The sequence below is a fragment of the Phalacrocorax aristotelis genome, chromosome 1 (assembly GCF_949628215.1).
Source record: "Phalacrocorax aristotelis chromosome 1, bGulAri2.1, whole genome shotgun sequence".
Classification (NCBI taxonomy): Eukaryota; Metazoa; Chordata; class Aves; order Suliformes; family Phalacrocoracidae; genus Phalacrocorax; species Phalacrocorax aristotelis.
Window position 1 is genome coordinate 130,209,185 of NC_134276.1, and position 17,708 is coordinate 130,226,892.

The 17,708-nt window shown below is 40.3% G+C and overlaps 1 protein-coding gene across 2 annotated transcripts in view; it reads right to left on the reverse strand.

Annotated features, from left to right (window-relative positions):
* Nucleotides 1–17,708, reverse strand: part of GSK3B (glycogen synthase kinase 3 beta) — a 150,424-nt gene that overhangs the window by 91,414 nt on the left and 41,302 nt on the right. For both annotated transcript variants that reach the window (XM_075107197.1, XM_075107206.1), the window contains exon 2: nt 1,282–1,475. In XM_075107197.1, the coding sequence (XP_074963298.1) occupies nt 1,282–1,475 (194 nt within the window). The remainder of the gene's footprint in view (nt 1–1,281; nt 1,476–17,708) is intronic.

Genomic DNA, 17,708 nt, shown 5'->3' on the forward strand with positions numbered 1-17,708 from the left:
GTGGTGATGACAGCATCAATTTCAAGAATCAAGGAAAAGGCATACACCAGTTCCTTCAAAACACTTCAAAAGAATGGTTTTGCTACTAAAACAGGACACAAGTTACAAACATTACCAGTGAACCAAGCTGTGCATGAAGTCTTACTGGGAGAAGAAGGGGGGGGGGGGGGAAGAAGAGAAAACTGAGAAGGAAACAGCAAAATGTCATCCAATAGCCTGTAAAAGTATTTCTAAAACTAACAGTAAGTATCAAATTGTAAAATAAAGTTTCAAATCACTGATTTTCCTTAAATATTCTTCAATTGTTTTTAAGCTCAGTAGCTTTTGAATCTAGACCGTGTCAACAAGATTATCCATGGCACCTTCTCTATATATTGTCCTTATGCTTCTGTAAGCATCTGAAGGCCACAGCTTTCATGACAAAACCCATCCCATTAATTTCAGATGCTAAATCCAGTTCCTTTGCTATTATTCAGTGCTTGCTTTTAGCTGCAGGCCACTTGACTGTAAGGGAAAGCAGTCACGCACACCAAGTACCACGCAGAGGACTAACAGCAGCCATAAGGTTGCTGATGGTCCTTAACTTTTATCTGGTTTAAATATCGCCAGATAAAAAGGCAGCTTTTTGGAAGGCTACTTGTTTAGAATAAAGAATTACTAGTTTATTAAAACCCCCAGAATAGATCATGTTTACAAATCAGATAATGAAGAGAAGCAACTTGCTCTCAAGTCCAATCTGCTCTGGGCTCAGTATTTATTTTCTTCTTGCTTGGCCTGGGGACTTCCAGAATTACTCAAATGCAGCTTTCTACTTTGTAGGTGCAATAACCAGGAACAAAGCCCAAAGGCTTCTGTTCCTTCCAGCAGCTTAATTACTAGTGACTGGAAAAGAGTCTATACTAGAAAAAAAAAAACAAAAAAAGTAGGTAAAAGACAAGCTTTTCCCTTGTTTCCCCAGTTCATTGTCTGAAAAATCTAGTCTGCCACCTGGAAACAGCACCACAACATCAAATCAGGATTTTTAGCTTCCTGTTTCACACTAATCCAAATAGTAACAACAACAGCGACTCACTGATTTTCAAGTTAAACTGTATCCCTTTATCATAAACCATCTGTTTAATCTTTAGTCTTGGAAATTTTTATGTGCATCTATGCGTTCCAGTGAAAAAATATTTTAAAAAATCAACCAAAACAAAACAAAAACACATAAACATTGCCATCAAAGACACAGAAAATGAGATAACATTCATGAAAATATTCTGAACTTATGCATAGGCTCACCTTAAATCTTTTATCCTGCAGGACTTTCTTAATGGCCACAAGCTCTCCTGAATCACACAGTTTGGCTTGATACACAACACCAAAAGATCCATTTCCAATCACCTTGGTGTCTGTGTAGCTAACTTCTTGTGGTCGGTCTGGACCTTGTCCAGGAGTTGCCACTACCGTAGTCACTTTGCTGCCATCTTTGTCTCCTGGGAAGCAAGAGATACACAATAATCAAATACATGTGTAAACAAGACTACCAACAAGACTGAAACAGAAGAGGGTAAAGCAAAGATTTAAATCAGCGGTGTATTTCAATATTACAGATAAAAACAAAAAACCCTGACAAAATGCAAAGAAAGCACTGAGGGTATTTTTTTAACTGAAATATATTAAGTGGCGACAATTTTTCATCTTGATTATTGCTAACAAAAATATTCCCTTTCCAGGAGGAAATAGTTCAGCAATAAAATGTGATGTATGATCAAGACAAGTACTTATTTCTACATCTGATTAACATAAGTGGTATTAAACAGTGTTGCTTGTCTTACCAAAATGAAGCATTTCCCCATATTTTCCTATAACTGAAGAAAACAAGCTGTCAGTATAGCCTGCAGAGCAGCTTTCTCTCCTTCATCGGCATATATCCAGCAACAAAAACCAGAAGCACTGTTTGTTACAAACCCACCTACACATAAAGCTTCAGCTTCCATGCATTAGGAAGCAAAACCTTTGTCAAAGCTGGCTGTGTGCACCTGAAGTAAAACCTAGACTGCATCCTATGGTCCAGTCCTGCTCCTCCCTTCTTCCGCACACAGAATCCCTTGCAAAGAAGGGAGGCACTCACTGGGGCAGGGGGAAGAAGGGGATGATGACAGCACACACTTAGCTCGCATCTTGACATGAACCAGAACGCAGGTAGGACATGCACTCAGGATGCACGATCACAGTGGATGCTGCACAGGTGCACGTACTCTGTGTAGATGCAGCAGCTATGGGTTTCAGCAGTACCGCGGCCAACCACATGTGCGCTCACAGTAAAGCAGCCAATTTCCCACCAAAAGACAAAGCTGCTATTACCTACTCTTAGCACCACCATTATCATCAACAGTGCTTCCTCTTGTTCAAAGTCTGACTTGGTTTTCAATAGGACCAAACTTTTAGGCATTTTGCAAGCACACACTGAGTATTTATTGCCGTTCAATTACAATGGCTCAGGTTACAGAATCGAACAGGGCTGTAAGAAAAAACAACAAACCACCACACACACACAAAAGAAATCTGCTGTTCCAGAGCAGTCACTCTGCAACTCTACAGAAACTGCACTCAAGAGATGCTCGTCACGTCTGATTATTAAGAAGCCTTCTTTCCACAACTTCCCCAGGGAGCCTCATCCAAGGCTTCACTATTTACACATTCAGGTTTTTCCAACAGATAGCTCAGATCACCTTTAGTGAAGTTAAAGCAAATTGCTCCTTGTTCTGCTCCCGGAAGGCATGGAAAATGGTGTAGTTCCCCCCGTTCTCTTTCCCCTCACTGCCCCCTTCAAATATGTGCGGGGCTGTTCCAAAGAAAGTTATGATGAAGTTACTCCTCTTCAAGGCACCTCTCCCTTCACTGCTAAAAAACTCTCAGGTATGGTACCCAAAACTAGAGCTTGCAGAGGAAACTCACCTCAGCTCTACCCAGCAGGCTGGTGACTTCTCATGTCCGACTTACAACACACTTGTTTGTACAGCCCAGCACAACTTTTGCAGCTTGTGCAATGCTGACTCATGGTCAGTCTGTGTATCAAACTCTCCTCTGCAGAGCTACCACCATTCCAATCCTCATCCACTTTCCACTTACACACCTGATTACTCTTATCAAAACCTAATATTCTGCATGTGTCCCAACTGAATCACATCCAAGGTTACTTAACACTCTCTTGCCAGCTTGCCACATTCTCCAAGCACAGAGTCACCACCAGAAGGAGATAAACTTCACATAGCATTTTAAAATGTATCTAACAAATCTGTCAAAACCAGTGAATCCTGTGAGACTGCTTAAAGACTCTGCAAAATCCCATTAAATATCTCATCCTAATTTTACCTTGAACCTCTTGTTACACTCAAACAAAAAACAACCAAACCATTTCATATGGCTTTCACCGGATTTTCAGTAGTCCACTGTTTTCCTAGGCTCCTCATAAGAAAATTAGTTTGAAAATTTCAGAGTCAAGATACACGCATCTACTACTACTTCTCCTGTACCTGTAAGATCCAGAAGAAAAGTAGGTTTGCTTGGCATGATTTGCTCCTGAAAAATCCACATTAACTGTTAATCATCTCTTATGTTACCTTTTAGGTCCCTACAAATTGTTTGCTTTTATGTATCCAACTGCTCCATGAAACAAATGAACAAATTAAAAATAAATAAAGCACGTTAGTGCAAAGGGTGCCAATTACTTGCCAAGCAACACACAGCAGGTATAGCCCTTCCCCAAAATACCTGAGAGGGTGAGATGCAAATTTACACATTTGAAGAAAAAAACACAGAGAAACAACAAAACAAAACAAAAAACCAAAACAAATAATAAAGAAGGGAAAATGGAAAAAGATATAAACGTCTGTTCAGAAGGAATCAGACTAAAGCTGTGTGGAAAATTCACCCTCCTCTTTCTTCTTTGATAGCTGTAAGTAGTAAGTGGAAGGAAGCCAGGAAGAGAAAGAAACCCTTTTTCTTCTTTTTTGTAAACAAGTTGAAAGTGTAATTCTGATAGCAGCCCTGGATTTTATTTGCCCAACTAGTCTATGATTAGCATTCTAACTCAGCACATATAAATAGGTTACATCTGCTTTACTACAACAATCCTTGTCATTTAAAAGGTAATGCTCTACTTTCCCACTTTTGGGGGGGCTTTTTTTTTTTGTGTGTGTGCACACCTTGGTCACAAGGCCAGAGTATCAAGATTACTGTTAATGAGGTTCGCTCCCCGCTTCCCCAAAAATCAAGACTACTGAAGTCTTAGAGGTAAAAAAAATTGTCCCTGGCAATACTGGTTGAGATTTGAAGTACTTGGTATCAAGAGATCTGCTCTAAGAACACTCTTCAGAGCTGCAATTTGCTTAAGGGTCTCCTGGACTGCAAAAGCAAACCCTGAATTTCAGGCCACATCAGGTGGTTCTTCCTGCCGTGGCGCTACAGCAACCTGGCCAACTTCTCCAGAGCTTAAATGAGAAGCCAGTCAGCCTTACACACTTTCTTTCAAGTCCATGGAAAAACAGCTCCCAACTATACTTGCTAAAACAAAACGTTCAGCGCTTAGAAGTGTAAGCACTGACACTTTAATCAGCTACACCAAGAATTACTTTGTTTCTTTACCAGGAGTTACAGAGCATTAAGCTTCCTAGATGTTTCTCCCAGTCTCCCTCTTCAAATAAATGAGTTCTTGCAAACCCACCCACAAAATACACCATAAGGACTTCAACCTTTCAAAAAATAAGCTGTTAAGATTTTCAGTTATATTCCATTACAGAATAGATGAACCTGAGGGACTGCAGGGTGAAAATTCGCCTTGTACCTGACAGCTTTCATCTTGAAGAATAAGACATCTCGCTGCTTTTCAAAGCATACAAATAATATGTATTCATATCACAACAGCATCCAAGGACCCTAAGCCTGTTTTGCCACTTGCTCCACTACAGAGATGTATGTACTCTGTTCAGAAGACCACACAGAGTTCAGAATCGTTACCCCAGGTTTTACTGTCTGGACAGCAAGAGTTGACTTGCCAGCCATACAGCATATAAAGGAGTTCACTAAACAGCTCTGAGAAATACCGGTTTCAGCCTCAGCATGACAAAAGGTAGCAGGGAGCAAACACCCTTTTCTAGCGATCTTCACTACCTCCAAATTGAGACTCAACACAGCAAACACCCAGAAGCATTACACCACAGCAAGTCTTAATGACAAGCCTAGACAGTTTTAATCTTGTCCTTTTCACCTCATTTTGGCCTGCTATACTTAGTGAGGCCGCCATTGTCAAACACACGATACTGTCAAGACCTTCGATTGTAGGTCTACACTGGAACTAAAACGTTAAAATGAAAAACTAAGGAAGGAAGGAAGGACGGACCAAGGACCAAACAGCTCTTACAGCACAGCTCACAACGTAAGAGTCACTAGTGTTTGTCCAAAAGCAGCTGTTTTCTGGTGCTGACGGCAATATGACCTAGCTTTACTGCAACAACAAAAAAAAGCAGATTCATGTAACTGTACAACCATTATCTAGGCAAGCCACCTTTTAAACATCCAGGACAGAAGCACAAGTAAAAGGAAAAACTATCACTCTGTAAGACACTTGTATTTGCACTTAATAAGTTTTGTGCAAACCCTTAAAGCTTTTCCCCATGCTGTTTTGACATTTAACATCCATGATGTGGTATTGGGGGGCTGTTTTTTGATGAAGATGCTATTCCAGAAGTCTGAAGTGTAACTGAAAACAAAATTCAGACATTTTAACTCCCAAACTCTCTGACCTTCCTAGCTCACTTTCCACCTTTAGCACACGATGACCATATGGGACAAATCATGAGCATTAGGTAAAGTCAGCGGTTTGAAAGGACAGAATACTCATCAGTTTGTGGGAAGAAAAGAACATACTCCACTTACCAGACTACCGTTTATTAGAGGATCAGTGCAAGTTCTACTTTCCAGTATCTTGGTATGACTTTGGATTCACTCATGCCAGCATTTTACCTGATGCCAGTGGCCACTTACCCTTTCAAGCAGAGTATTAATTCAATTTTTTATACTCAGAAAACCCCACGAACATATTCAATTGTATCTTTGGTTTATACAATTCACAGACTAAACCAAAATTAATACAGATCAGTATTATTTTAATGAAATATTTGTGTAGTTTGGTAACAAAAGGCATGCATCCCAAAAAAAATGGTGGCAGATGTTTACCCAGCTGAAACAAGGGATTCTGCTACTGGACAAGCATTTCGTCACATAAATACCCCACCAGCTGCAGATTCCTACCACTAGGTGAAAGCTGACCATTCTACAAGTGTACTGCACATATACTTTTTGCCAGTGTCTAAATGCAGCTGTCAGTCAACAAAATTCACTTCAGCCCTCAGAGACCATGGAAGATGTCCTTCACTATTCATCAGAACTCCCCCCACGCCTTCTACCGAGTGGGCCTGGAGAAAGTCCAGAATTACGTCTGCCCTACATCCCTTCAGCTGTTTAGCCTCTGACTGAGCAGTACAAACGTACATCAATGCATGTATCACAGAAAGAATCTCAGGTAGGAAGGGACCTCAGGGATCATCTAGTCCAACCTTTCTGGGAAGAGCACAGCCTAAACAAGATGGCCCAGCACCCTGTCCAGATGACTCAAAGGTGTCCAATGCGGCCAGAGATCTATGATTCTTTTTTGTTTCAACTACATACACACCCTCTTCCTCCTCTTTTATATTTTCAAGTTGAAGAGAAGAAACAATCAGTTAGTAGGATGTTTACAGCTGCTTTCCTCCTACTTCAGATGCAACCTCCATCCTTTGCACTGTCTACAAACTCCTCGTTTCCTCTTTCTTTTGACTTTACCTATCTCCCCTTGCCTCCCTTCTCCAGTTGCTACACTCCTCCTCACCAGCATGCACACAGGTCCTCCCATTAGACATTACTTAGGTTGTTTTCAAGTGCCAAAAGAAAACCTCACAGACCTACAACACACTCACCACAATGTCTAAAGGTCATGCAGCTGCCTATCTCCACTTCATTCAAATATCTTCATTGATCTATTTTAACTCTCAGTGTCACCTCCCTATTACGGCATGGCTCAATATTGAGTCAATATTGACTACTTCTCCCCTCCCCATGTCTAAGGCTTCTCCACATACTTTCGTCTTAATTTGCTCAGTGTTCAATACAGTCAACAAGTTACTTCCGCAGAAACCCTACACTGCTGAATCTAGCCCCTGCCAATTTGAATAGGTTACAACCAGCAGCTGACACAACTATCTGTACAGAAACGAGTGTCCAGGAGGGATGGAAGTCTATGAGAACTGAACTGGCTTTTTTTCAGTCATTGATAATTGAGAAGGTCAAAAGACCTGAATAGCTTGTGAAACAACTGTCTTAATAGAAAGCACAAGAAAAGTTATCTGCTAGGATCTGATGCTAACCATCAGATTAGACTATGAAATAAAACACCTGTCTTCTTAGATATCTGTTCAAGGCATGTGAAGGAAGGAGGAGGTCATCAGCTTCTCTGAGAGTCTTCGGTGTGAGCAACATATGCTTGAGGCAATATGCTGTCAGCAATAGAAATCACAGTGCTAGATGACTTTTGCCTCATTATTTTCCCTACCACATTTTTTTAAAACGTTAATTTTACAAAAAGCTAATAATTATGTGCCGGTACAGGTAGAAATTATAAAAATGGTATGTTATGAACTGTTCCACTGGACATCTTCCTTTTTTCAGTGAACTGCATGAATGTTATCTAGTAGGACACAGTAGAAGACAGAAGTGAACACTGAAGAACCAAATTAGAAAAACTCAGGGAACTGAAGAAAGAAGTCTAACAAAATACAATGTGTTTTAGTTTTTAAAGTTATCCCAAACAAAAGGAGTCCTTGAAATTTCAAATATAGCTCAGGTCAAACATTGAACAAACACCTGTAAGTGTGCCAGTCATCATCCAGAGAAGATAGAAGCATTCATTAAATTTTTTTTTTTCTTTAACGAAACACACTCTCACTTGTTTTAGCACAGGAAATGTCATCTGACTTCTTGACTGTAACTGAATACCACAATGAAAGAGCAGCCATCAGACGTTACTTAAGATCAGAAGAATCTCATTATTTGTATCCAAGGATTTTGGAAGAGCTAGCTAAGAAGGCTGAAAAGTGATTTTGATTTTTGAAAGAAGTCAGAACACTTGGAGAAATTCAAAGGTGGATGGGATGATCCATGTGATCCTGTAAGTTAGACAACAATTTCAGACTAAGTACCATACCAGTTACTTTGATACTGAATAAAGAAGCAGTAAGGTGGTTTATAGAGACTGGACTGTTGGACTCCATATTGTTAATGAGATGACAGATTCATTTGGAAAGAGGGGAAAAAAAACATAGATGCAAAAGCACTGTGACTTCTGTAGGGTTTCTGACTTGCTATTTTATCCCTAATTAATGAATAAACACATATACAGTAACAAATATCATTATCAAATTATAATACAGTAGCCCAGAAGTTTCAACATACTATGATCTAATAAAATACAGTAGGAGGCCCTACTGGCATTAATTTTTGGCCTCATACTTACTGCTTTGATCAACAACCTGAAAGAAAAGCTATGACATCCTCAGACACAAGATTTAGAGCTATGCACAGGGTAGAGATCAATGAAAAAGCAGCTGGCCTCCTTTCATAATCCAGGCACAAATTAAATGGAGGAATCCAGGACCCAAGGTGGCAGGCTATACAGCCAAACCAAGTAAACCCACCCAAAGAGTGGAGTCATCAGCTCTGACTTGCAAGGCATCCTGGCACAGACAGAAGTGCCTAAGCACAACATTGCTACTAAGACCTAAAGCAATCCTTTGATGTATAAGCAGGGGAACATCAGCCAGGAAGCAAAAAGAAAGTTCGCCTTCCTATTTGGCATCCATGCTATTTGGAACAGTGCGCTCACTCCTGATAGCTAAAATTCAGGAGCGATGATTTAGAACAGTAGAGATTCACAGAGAAGTCACAGAGATTATAAGGTCAGAAAATACATCAGTTTGAGTGAGACTTTAAGAGTTCAAACAATTTAAGTCAAAGAGAAAAAGCTGGAGGATTACATCTAAAAGCTACCCATTTAATGAACAGACTTTTCAGAGCAGGTGGAGAAGTTATTGCACATAATGACTAGAAATAGGAAATCGCAAAATTTTGGGACAGAACTGTGGGTCAATAAAATTAATAAGGAAATTATTTTTTCTAAAAAACTCTGAAAGTTAAGATTATTTTTGCAACAGATTTTTATTTTAGATTGGAATCTTTTCTAAAGCATAGTATATAGCTGAACCACAACTGCTAGGCTTAAAATAAGAAAGCCTGCACAGGATGAACGTAATGACTTTCTGGATCTTAAGAAGGTCAGAAAGGTTCAATACCTACATAAGCCTTTTTATTCTACCCAGCACTAATGCAATGGTGTCATAGCTCAAAACCAAAAACGCCACTTTCTGCAACAGTCAAAATCTGCATTTGATTTAAACAAAAACATATTAAAGTGATAAATGATGAAAAAGTGACACAGTCATTCTTTAGCTTTATTGTTAATGATCAAACAATAGTCACGGTTAATTAGGTGTCAATTCACTTCTGTTCCGTTCAGTACGGAGACAAATAATCAGGACAAATTTCAGCAACAACTGCCAAGCCAAAGACCACTGATGTAAAAAGCTTTTAAAACAATCCACTCTGAAATCAAAGTGGCCTTTTTGCCCCTAACTGGACACAAAGAAAGGAATAAAAAAAGAAAATATTCTTTCTACTTGCACCAAGTGACAGTAATGCTTTTTAGATGTCAATTAATTTCAAAACCTTCCAGGAGGCAAAACCTGTAACCCCCCAAGAATGCTGGTACCTCTACGTTTTGGTCAAGAGCTGCTAAAATGGCAGTACAAATTCAAAGTACTAAGTCGTAAGTTTACGCAGACGACAACTGAAAAATGGAATAAAAAAAATAAACATTAGACAGAGTCAATCAGTGCTTTTGTAAAACAAACTATACCATCACTGCAAAATAAGCAGTAACAACTCAGAAAGGCAACATAACTCTATTTCAAAAATGAAACCCTGTGTAACTCAACTGACCCCTGTCTTCATGCTCTTTTGAGGTCAGTATGTTACAAGGAAAGAGAAACTAAATGTACTTCTGGGAAAGTGTGACAGGTAATGATGTGCCTCATATGCCTATATTTGATATAATAAACACATAACATTACATCAAAATGCAGGGACATTTTTTCCTATTATTCGTCTGTTGGAGAAAGCCTTAGATTTTATGTAAAGAACCAGCATCTGGATTGACTGCATCTCAGTTCAGTCATTCCACATGCCAATGGAGCTATAAATTTCCCTTTACAGGTAATCATAATTTTTTAGACAGGGCATTCAGTTCACCCTCTTTAAAAGCTTAATGCTAAAGACCGCAAACAAATCTTAAAAAAAAAAGAACAGTGTACTTAGCAGGTCACAGAACATTCACATGATAGGCTTGCTAAAATGTCCACTACCAAGTCACATGAAGCCCTAAGGCATTGACTTTCTACAGGTTTTTTAGATCTTAACTACAGAAGCCAAAGCAAGCAGAGCACAAAATTGACCATGCAGCTGTGCTAGCCTACTCCAGCATAAGCTTGGCTCCTAACAATTTAAAAAACAAAAGAAAAACAGAAGCGGAAAAAGGATGGGAAAAGCCCTGTTGATCCAGTCCAGATGCCTATCACATTGGCCATCAGATGACCTCCTCTGGATCCAACTGTGGCAAAATGGTATTCCAACAGCCAGCTGCTTAAACAGGCCACCACAAAATCCCAGCAGGTTACTGTCCCACTGAGTTACAAACCAAGCAGCTGAATCCAAAGGGATGTTTATTTGCAGCATCTGAAGAAAAGATTCATCCTACTAAAGCCTTCCTTCCTACCACTGCATAACGAAGAGCCCACACCTTTCTAAGGCACATCTAAGACTTGCATTAACCACCTCTCTCAGTAACACATAGCTTGCTTTGAGTACTCTTTCTGTCATGGCAAACAGACCAATGCAGTAAATTTCTAAGCAAGAGAACTTTTCTCAAGCTGCAGTTAACACTGAGCTAGGGTGAAACCCTGCCCTATTGTCTCAGGGAGCATCTTTTCTCTGCAACTAAATAAAATGTCCACCAGAATGCTTATATTTAAACTTCTGCCAGGGGTTGGGGGGATGGGGGAAGAACCTGAAACATAAAATTAAGGTCATTTAATCACTGGCTGCCAGTGGGGTTTCATATGCAGTCTCACGCTCTTTAACAAGTTATTTTTAGTAGGCGCTCTTTCTGTTCTCTCTCCCCACCCACCTCATACACACACACAGGCAAACCCACCCCACAAAAGTTATTTAGCTGTACTAATGAACTTTAAATTTAGATAAAGTGATTCCAGAGATTAGGAAGCGAGTACTGAAGTGATAATAACAGCACTTGTTTTTATCTCAGGTTAGGTCATTCCTGCCCCAAAGAGTTTACAGATTAAACACAGCACAAGAGACAAGTACAGAGGTCGGGAGTGAGCGGAAACAGTGTTACATTGTTTTACACACAAGACTGTGGCCTCAATAGTATCCCCCTTTGCTGTATATCTCAGATTTAATTGCTAGCTGAGGAATTCAGCCTATACAGTACTAGGATTTCTTATCTGACGTTTCCTTTAGTTGTTCCTCCCTCTTACATCACCTGGGAACATGGTTTAACAAACGTTTGCCAAAGACAACTATAGCAGCTCAGCTGACACGTAATAACTTATAAAATCCCCGTAACTGAGCCCTGACAGGGCACTGGAGAACCCCAAGTTACAGACAGATCGTATTTACCCACTTGTTCGTGCCATTCAACAGTTGACCCTCAACGAGTCTATCAGCGTCTTCGAGCAAGGCTGATACAGTGAATCCATCATCAGGCACCTACTGACATACCTACTTTAAGAGCACTGTCTGAGAATCCAGATATCCCTCCACTCGAGGACTAACAAGTGATGAACAGTACATCTGGGGAATTCCTAGAAGGCCTACAATCTTCCCAAAGTATCTGGTATGACCTGTAAACCTTTCACTAAAGTAGTTTCTTGTAAACTACTTAAGGAGGAGGCTGTCTACTTGCTGGAGGCCTCCCTGGCTCAGTTTTACCTGCATTTGTTATAGTTTTTAAATCCAGTTAAATGTACATTTCACCTAGCCAAGTACACCTCTGATCCCTGAGAACAGGGATCGTCACTTTTTTTCCTTTTCATTATATCTCTGCATCCATTAAGAGGTTTCTAATGTAAAAGACCATACTGCTAAGCAAAACCCACGGAATAGCCACCTGCAGTAGCTGCAAGTTGCCAAGACTCTCCTACTACATGACTTAGTAACATCTTAGAGGGACTCTCCATCCTTCTATGGGGATTTAAATAAGAAATCTTTCAATAGTGTTTGTTACAGCAGTGCTTAAGTATGAAGTGTGAATAAGACTCCACTGTGCTAGGCACAGCACCAGGGAATAAGAGACAGCTCCTGCCCCTGCGTGCCTGCAGCCCAGCCTAAAAGCGCAGACAGGCAGACCTAGGCTGAGACAGTACAGCCCACAGAGGAAACTGTATAATGGCCAGTTGTTTCAGGCAACTGCCACAGTTATTTGAGAGGGAAGGAATGAAGAAAGGAAAGACCTAAAAGGAAACAGGCCAAAAAAAAAATGAAGAAAAGAGTGAAGGTAAAGAACAACGAAGAGACAGGAAAAAAAAAAATACCCAAGCCCAAAAAAAACCAAGAACAACATTAGAACCATACTAAGAAGAGAAAAAGCAGAGAGAAGCAGAAGCAAGAGCAGAGATTCAAGGAGAGAAGAGGATTTGAGCAGGACTATTATCAGATTAACACTGGACAGAGAGAGCCCCCAAACAAGTTCTCTAAGCACACAAAGCGCTTGCTGTCTCCACCACCGCGGGCAGGCCAGACAGCCAGAGCCTCCGGCCAGTTCTCTGTGGCCTCTGCAACCCCCGTGAGGCTGTGGAGGAAGGAGCAGGGCAAGAAGCCCATAGTTCCACATCTGCTGGAGTCTCCTCAGCAGGGTCCTTTTTATTACACCATTGCAGTTATCTGTCACTGCGTCCAATCTTTGTCACAATACTGCATCCTCAAACATCAACTTTCTTGCCGAAAAAGACAACAGTTTCTGTATTCATCAATAACATAGGTGGCCTTGAAAACCCAGGAGCAATGAAAAGTAACACCTGCTTGAACCTGTGGAGTTTTCCCAGGAGTGCAGAGGACCAAGCTCTCCCTTCCCTGACAGAGCCCTGGGTTCTGATGTGTTTTTCTCCTCTCCAGGATGTCAGAGGACTCTACTTCTTGCTTTGCAGCTTCTCCCTTCTGCCAAATACCCCACAGTTAGTTTCTGCCCTACTAGGACTTGATATGTTTTCTTATTCTCCAACTATACTGAAAACCAGTCAGGAGTACAGTATGTCCTTGTCATGCTGTTCCCTGGAGGACCAGGAAACAGCATCACAGACCCAGAGTCCAACCCAGACTGTGAATTAGACTGGGGGTGAAATCACAGTGAGAAATAGATTGTCTGGAATCTGACACGGTAGCCAAAATCCAAAGAGAAAGACAGATGAAGCTGGTTATGAGAAGGCATTCATTTGATGCCTATCTTCTAATGCTGGAGGACGAGTAAGAAAATTGTCAGCTGTTTAGAACCAACATCCCCCTTAGTTGGGAAGTACGGTGGAAAAAAAAGTCAAAAAGTAAAGTGAGTAGTAGCTAATCCAAATCCCTATGTTGAACCGTGACCTGTGGTTTTAACAGTGAGAGGGGCATTGCGGCCAAGCCTGTAGAGAGCAAAATCAAGTTGTGCTGCACTGTCTGGTTCATGCTGCAGAACATGACCAGCTCTAGGAGATTACACAGCCTCCGTGTCCGTCCCTTGTTACTGCTTTAGGTTATGCCACAGAACTGCACAGAAATGGAACATGTCAGTTTAGGTTAAAGACTGTTTTGAATTCAAGGAGAACATTATCTCAGGTAACATTAAGAAACTGTAGCCATGCCATCAATGTAATGTAGATATTCTCTACAGCAGAAATAGCTATTTTGCTTATTACATCTTATTACAGATGAGGCAGCATTTTAGAAGCTAGATGCATAAGCTTTTCCTCATTGGCAAGTCTTAATTTTTTTTAAAGTAATAAAAAACAGTAGGACAAGACAAGCAAGAGAATTAAGTGTTGGACATCTCTAAAACTATTTAAGGTAACCAGACAAACTACAGCTCATTTTCACATTATACATAATTTGCTCAAAGTTGGGGCTACTGCCAAAAGGGATGGTTGCATTGCCCACCTTCATGCTCCTGCTATAGCCTGGCAATCTTGTAGCCTGAGGATGAGTCAAGTTTACCTTACTGATCTGACAAACTAATCCATCTCCAAAATAAAACAAACTGAACCATCTCATCTTGAGGAAAGGCAGTTGTTAGATCCAACAAGGTGAAGAACAGAGAAGACAACTGTTCGTTACTGCCTACACTCCCAGATAAGCCATACTAAGTGTGTAACATTAAACCACACCGTTCGACTCAATGCCATGGCAAAGCTGTACCCTGCAAAGGAGTCTTCCTTCAGAAAGTCCTTATGCCCTGACACCACTTTGCACTGGTACCAGACATCAAACAGCTGATCTAGCTCGCTTGCTGATAGCAGAACTGCTTCTGGAGGAACAAAACTCCCTGCCCTGATTCACCCCACTGCAACGCAAGTGCTCGGGCTGGCAGAAAAAGGAGATGGAAGCAGACAACAAGGCCAGAGCCATTCCTCATGATGACAGCCTGCGTCAAGGGCAGGCTGAAGTAGTCAAACTGGAGGCTTAGGCAAACTGAAGTGACAGCACCTTGGCACCACATCCACTGCTTTCTCAAAGCAAAAAACACAAGCTCAGACTATCAAACAAATGAATAATACTTCAATTATGGTTAAGAAAGAGTGTTACTTTACACCAGTACAGACATTTACAGGCATTATTATGGACAGTAACTATCCTGCCTTAAAATGCATACTTTAGCTAATAAAAAGTATTGTTTTCTCCTAAGGCTTCTTAATGCAATTAATAAGTTTGTTTATTTTCCTCTCTCAGAAACACTATACCTACTGCAACAAGACTTTTTTTCCCCAGTGGAAGGGCAATAATGTAATTATAACTACCGAAGATGTTTCCAAATATATACAGATTTTACTAAAACAAAATCCTACACAATGGGAATCAGTTTTCTCCACAAAGAAAACCATGAACAAAAGGAATATTTCTCCTCGTAAGAGCAAGCCTAGGCATCTGGGCATTTAACTCCCTTGTGCCAGCATATGAGCAGACCAGGGCTTTGAGGGCCAATTTCTACACATACAGCTGGAATTCACAAAACCGTTCTTGTAATTGTTTAAGGAAGACTGCTGGAGCTTGAAATCCTAAAATAGAGACAGGTACCTGGAAACAGGGAGAGGAGAGCAGCACTGTTTTAGCAAAAATTCATCTCAATTATGCAGGCAAGAAGAAAAATAACTAGCAAAACCAGACCTTTCCCAGATTCTGCCAATTTCCATGCCAGACAAAAAGAGTACCACTTTTTAAGATAGGAGAAAGTAGAAAATAAGTGATACTAAGCAGAAGATAAGCCTAAAAGCTCATGAGAGCAAAATCTAAAATTATTTTATGTATGTCCACAAAACTTGCATACCTATCCAGAAGTGTTTTTTTCAAGGGCTGCTGTTCCAAATCTACATAGGTTTTGAAACCACCCGAGGCTTTCTTGCCAGCAGTGTAGCAAGTTTTCTTAATTAGAAGCTTGACTGTCTTTAAGTGAAGAGAAAACAGACTGAGTCTCAACAACGCGAGCTCTTCGTTCTCTTTTACATATGCCACTCATCCTAAGAATCTCAAGCAAGACAAACCAGGCATTATGAAGCCAAGACTGTGCGTACATGCAAAAGATCTCCATTTCTAGGAGATGGAGCCTACTGTTTCTTTACTGCTGCTATGACTGGAGGATAATGACGATGCTTTATCTTGGTCCAGGTTAAGGAGGCTACTTTCAATGCAAGAATATAGACACCCACCTCAAAGGAGAGTGAAGACAAAAGCAGCAGTCTAATGTTCTTCTGCAGACTAGGGTTTATTTACCTAGCTCAGAAGACAGTAACTAACAAACAAAGCACTTTGAAGAATACAATTCCTTTATTGGAAAGGTTCGGATAGAGGAAAGATACTCAAATATGATATCTATCAAGATATACAAAGCACATAAGAGACAAAGCACAGGTTCATCTGTCCCATTTTCCCATTCTGTTACAGCAGCAAAGCGTTTAAGGAAGAATATAAAACAGGACAAGCTTGCAGGGACAGCTATCCCAGCACACTCTCCCAGCCCCCAGCTACGGGTGGCTTGGGAACTTCCCAAGCCAGAAGCAGTACCTATGGATTTTAATTCCTGACTTGCAAACCCAGCCCAAGATCTGAAGATACTACATTCAATAAGCCAACCAACCATTTTTGAACGGGCATAAGGAGAACTGACATCTCTAAAGCATATCAGTGGCAGGACTGTCTAGGAGAAAGCTGAAATTTTATCTCAACATCTACAGTAGCAATAGTGACAATTCTTTCAAAGTTCAGGATGGCTAAGGCACGTGCATACTAGGCAGCATTCAGGCAATTTTTACTACACAGTCTTCACCTTGTTCAGACATTCACCTTGTGATTGGACAGAAAGAATATAATGTACAATTGACTGACGTCTTTAAACAGACTAAATAGAATAAGATCAGAAACACTTAGCATGAGTTTGGGAACAGGAGAAGATGACAATAACATAAGATAAAGATCAAGTAATGTTGACTTAGAGTTGAAAAGAAAGTCATTCTCACTAGAGAAAGATTAGAAAGGAGCGTGTGGAATACGCTTGAATGCTTGCATTTTGGCTGAGACCGGAAGTGAAGTCTAAAATAGAAGTTGTTCTCTACAGTAGCAGCCACTCACCCAAAAACCCACAGTGAAGTTATATTAAGACATTACAGCCTGGCACTGTAGCAGAGATAATGAATGCATAAATCAAACTTCTTGCCTTTGGAGAAATCCTTCTGTGATATGAGACTCATCATCTTAAAAAGCTATGGCAGAAACCATAGCAGAAAAAAGCAGAAAAACGTGGTTGTGTTTCATTTTAGATAAGGTTATTACAAAATACATTCTTTTTTCTTCCTTTAGTAAAAAGTCTTCTGAATAACCACGTTTTTCTAACCATCAAATCAGTAATTGTCCTTTATCTGCCAAGAAATAAACCCAGGATTCAGTTTTCCTTTACACTTCCATATAAGAAAACATCTAATATTTCACTTTGAATCCCTGATAAATCAAACAGCACTACAATACGGCATGCAATTAAGAAGAAACATCTCTTTTCCCAGCATTTTCTTCAAAACAGTGACATGTAATTGAGGCAGTACATGATTTTGGGAGTAGTGGTATTTTTTGAAAAGACTTATTTCCTCTGTAAGATGACCTGAAAATACGATCTACTTGTTAATACAATTTTTGCCCCTTTCAGTTTGTCACATCCAAAAAGTCTCACAGCTGATACGGCAGATACGAACTACTGAAAGTAATGC